At 31.3% G+C, this 4,809-nt stretch overlaps 1 protein-coding gene across 2 annotated transcripts in view; it reads right to left on the reverse strand.

Annotated features, from left to right (window-relative positions):
• The window catches only part of LOC108691815 (Kv channel-interacting protein 2-like), a 4,556-nt gene extending 3,287 nt beyond the window's left edge, over nt 1-1,269 (reverse strand). The window contains exon 1 of one of the 2 annotated variants that reach the window (XM_018199729.1): nt 1,025-1,269. In XM_018199729.1, coding sequence (XP_018055218.1) covers nt 1,025-1,052 — 28 coding nt within the window. In that variant the 5' untranslated portion in view covers nt 1,053-1,269. Of the gene's footprint in view, nt 1-804 lie in introns of both variants that reach the window. The other variant, XM_018199728.1, reaches the window with a different exon arrangement.
• Nucleotides 1,270-4,809: the final 3,540 nt, after the last annotated feature.

The following is a 4,809-nucleotide window of genomic DNA, read 5'->3' on the forward strand; positions in this document are numbered from 1 at the left end:
CTTCAGACTAATTTGTTTCATATAAGGTGCTAGAACTAATTTTGCCTTTTACTAGGAAATATTACATTGCAAGAAAATTTAGGAATCTATAAATATATATGTATAAATCTAGAGGATTCTATAAGATTAAAAAAAAAGAATTTAATTCTAAAAAATTCTAGACTCTATAATTAAAAAATAAAAGTTAAGATTTAGATGCAAAAAAAGTTTTACGTTTATAGAAAATATTATATCAAAATAGACAGTTAATTAGAGAGATTAGAAAATGAGGATTCAAGAACCTCAAAAAAGCTATAAGAATTCAGAGGTCCAAGAATTACATAAAATCTTTAAAAGTCTTAATAAAAGGCGAAGATTTAAAAATTCGAAAGTTTCAATTCTGAAATTTTAAAATACAACATCGCCATAGAGAAATAGGTGCACAATTGAATCGAGTGCGATGAAGGAGGAGGAAGACTTCGTAAATATCAAAAGACGAGTATTTAAACGAGAATCGGAGAATCGATAAGCGAAACCTGGAAAATCAAAGAAAGAGGGTCCAAAAATATCATCTCCCAAGATATATCCAAAGGCTCGAACGAAGGCTCGAAACCGACATGGACATGACCTTTGACACATTAACAATCCTGATGAAGCGACAAGGGGTTAGACTCCGACCTACGCAAGAACTACCATTCATAGAGCACGGGATTACTACATACAAACGGACAAGATAGACAGACAAATAGATAATCAGGCGATTTCCACAGAGGTGGGAAAGGTGGGAGAGAAGAAAAGAAGAGAGGACCCGAGCGCTGATCGCACCTTGGTGCTGCATTCGGCAGTTATCACCCCCCGGCTGTCGCTCTGCTTGTCAACGACGCTCTCCGCTGAGTAGTCGATCGACTGGTCCAAGTCAACGGCAGTGGCACATATATTGAACGGTGTCGCACGGACACGAGGCGAGGAAGCAGGAGGAAGAGCTCGATCGCGGAGCAGCCTTTCTTTCTTTCGTTTTACGGTCGTTCTTGCCTTCAGGACTTACGTTTGTCGCGGCTCTTACGTGCCTTCATCGGCCAGCAAGCGCGCAGACTTCCTGCTCGACCTGCCCCTGATATCGGCGGCGGGACGAGATTATCGGGATTACTCGATTCACCACCACTAATCGACGCGACGCATCCCGAGACACGCTCCGAACGAGGAGCTCCGCACACGCAATATGAGAAAAGGAGAGAAAGAGAGAGCAAGAGATACAGCAAAAAGCTGGACCGCAGTTGTGGATGCTGCACACGGGATACGTTGCTCTGGCTGCTGCGGTTGCTGTCCGTCCTTCGCGATGCTGGACGGATGGCTGCGGATGACGTTACACTGCGCCGATGGTGCCACACTGAACCATCGCGGGGGGTCCGTAGGAAAACGTGCCACACGTCGCTTTTAACGCGCAAGTGCGACGATCTTCGACAGCCGGTGATAGAAATCTTAGACAAAAAGTTTCAAATCGCTACTTCGAATGAACTGTCTCACCGAAAATTCTTAAAAATCTCTCCCAAATGTCTGGAAAGATTTATATCCAATAAAATTTTTTAAATTTTTTCTCAATAATTAAGAGCTAAGGTTAGGTATTAAATAAAAAATATATTAAAATAAACTTTCTAACTTATTACAAATAGAATAAATTCTACCAATTCGATTAAAAAGAATTTAAATTTTCCAGCTTTTTTTATAATTGGAAGAATTAAATCTATCTAGTTTAAAAATTAAAAAAATTGTATTTAAATTTGTATTTCTTATTAATTAGAATTTAGAAAAAAGTAAAAAATAAATGAAACTACAGTATCTACAGTATATAATCGATCGTTCGAGACTTCCAAGTTCTAAATAAAAATTGAAAGTTTAAAAAATGAAGAAAGTTTTTGAATCTTTGAAAAGCTATCTCGAAGGCCTCGAAAGTCCCAAAGCTCTTAAGAAACGGTAAATATTGTACTGTATCACGAAACAGAATTGACAGCCCGTCTCTACCAACTGCTTTACTTAAATTTCTTATGAACATATCTTTCCAATAATACAATTCTATTATTGAATCCGCTCGTGAGATGTCATTTCATAAGACATAGCTGACAAATCAGGCCATTTTAATTTCTAGTTGTTTCAATTTAAAAATAATTTGTCCGTTAATGTTCTACGTAATTAGAAAAAAAAATATTAACGTATTCGGTTAGTCATCAAGAGTTATCAAGCGCAACTAAAACGTTTATAGGCTCGTTCTTTTAAGCTAAATTTATATATTATCGTTCAGAAAAAAAAGAGAAAAAATAAAGTGTGTAAGAAATTCAACTGTAAAAACAAGGTCTATTATATCAAATGCAAATAATAATTTAATAAAAGTTTCTATTTCCACTTTTCAATAAATCTCAGCTTCTTAATATGTATACTTATTTCAAAAATTCTTTCAAGAGAGTCCAATATTTTTCTCAAAATATTTATCCCCTCATAGGAAATACTTAAAAGCATGTAACCATTCGCTTTCTATTCAAATAGCCATATATCGATTTTGTATGAAGGTAAGTCGACGAGCTAAAGTGGATCAATTCCCCATTGGATTTCGCAAAAATAGCGAACGGTTAATTAATTTATAGCGTTCTTATACTTATTTACGTCAAAGCGCCGAATGTCGATATCACCTGAATGTTATAATTGAGGTATTTGGAACCTGCGATTATAAAATAGTGTAAATAAAAAATTCGTAACAAGTATCATAAATGTATCCAGTAGAGAGGAAATGATTCAAACTTCTACCCAAATCACTTTTTATTCATTTTTCTATTTTTAATTATAAAAAATATAACTTTATTTTTCATTCTAAAAAATTTTTTTGTTGTTACACATAAAATATTTTTTTCTTCCTGTTACAATTATATAAATAATTTCTAGAACTTGCATTAGTTAGAATTTTGACATTGTTTGATATACATAAGAAAAATTTCGCAAGGTTTTTAAGTCGAAAAGTAGAATATGCGTTGAGATATTAATGACTATGTTTAGCAGAAAAATAGTTTTGCAATTGTTGTTAGATTCTTTAAAATAATTGATTTTTGCCTTTAATTCTTCACGAATCTAAAAGTATAAACTAATTATATTAAAGAATCTTACAACAGTTGCAAAATTACTTTTTCTGCTAAAAATGTAGCCATTAAGCACTCAATTCTCAAATATACATTTGTTTTAAATAATCATATTTTGTCTCTATTTTCTTCAGGAAAAAAATTAATTATAACTTATAAAACCTAATATTTTTCTCATTCAAAATTAGGAATAAGAAGATATTTTATGTTCTAAAAATCCAAAAAAAGCAATTGATTAACACAAAAAATTATTTATACGACAGAATCGATAATCTTTTCCTCAAAAAAGTCTTGGATACGACCATGTAAGTATTTCAATATCATTTTGAATACTTCTTTACATCGATTACAGTTAATTCTTCCAATTAGAGAAAATTTGAGAGTATGTCTAAATCTTTTAATTAAAAAAATCTCTTAATTAAAAAATCAAATTAATGGAGTTACATCTAATATTTATTCTTTTGATTCTTCCTTTTACTTTGAACTTGCACAAACTTTTGCATACGCGTGTCTGAATCTTGGTCTTCTGTAAATTTTTTACGAGTTCTCGACGAACTTGTTTCCGCGTAAACAAACTCGCAAGTCGATACGCAAAAGTAGCACATATAAGAATATATTCCAGTCCACCTGCGACGCAATTCATCAAATATAGAGTACAAAAAGTATCCGTACAGAGAAAATATTTTTAAAAAACTTGTTTTTAAAAATTAAATATTATCCAGCGAGAAATGAGTCATCGATTGATGTCGAATCAATATTGATACGATGATTTCAATATCAATTCGACGTCGATTCGACGTTTAATTGATGATTATTTCTTGCTGGGTAATAACAATTTATTCATAAAGTATAAAATAGATTATATGTTTCTTAAAATTATATATACCAAAAAGATGTGTATTAATTGTGAATTAATTATAGAAAATATATCATCTGAAAAATAAGCGAAAATTAAAAGTTCCATTGTTTGGATGCTCAAAAAGTATTCATACAGTCGAAAAATTTAAGCTTATAATATCAGAAATACATGCGAAGCTTGTTTGTTTATGTTAGAATTCATTGTATAAAATTGCTTTATTTTCTACAAATAAGACTTTTTTTTTTTAAATTTCCTTGTACGAATACTTTTTGCCTTCATTGTAAATGTTGCTTTAATTGTTATATTAATTTAATATTATGTTAATTGTTATATTATGAGGATTCTCTTCTTTCTCCTGTTTTTTTTTCTCTAGTCAATCAATTCCTGTAATTTCATTTAAAATATTAAATGCCCTAAAAACAAAACTGAAAAGATCTTGCTTAATTATTTCATTTTTTGATATTGCATATTTTGATATTGCAAACTAATTAAGTTCTCCGCAATTATGTTCATGAGCACATTAGTGCTCACCATTATGAAAATTGTTATGAAAATTTATTTCACTTTTATAGTATAAGATATTCCATAAGTGTTAATGTGTTTATACAAGTTTTTTTATACATATGAAATGTCTTTCATCTTCGCTACTACCGCCAGTCGAAAAAATAGCGACTTTACTTACTGTGTTACTTACTTTGCTTAATGATTTCTTAAAAACGAATATCGGAAGCCATATTCAGACAAATTTGTTATTCCTTGTGACATCAAGTTTTATATTTCATTATTTCAAAAAATTTAAGAAAAAACTTTTTACAATGAATAAAAAGATCACTTTCGAATAAGCTTTAG

This window comes from Atta colombica, unplaced genomic scaffold (assembly GCF_001594045.1).
Source record: "Atta colombica isolate Treedump-2 unplaced genomic scaffold, Acol1.0 scaffold52, whole genome shotgun sequence".
Taxonomy (NCBI): Eukaryota; Metazoa; Arthropoda; class Insecta; order Hymenoptera; family Formicidae; genus Atta; species Atta colombica.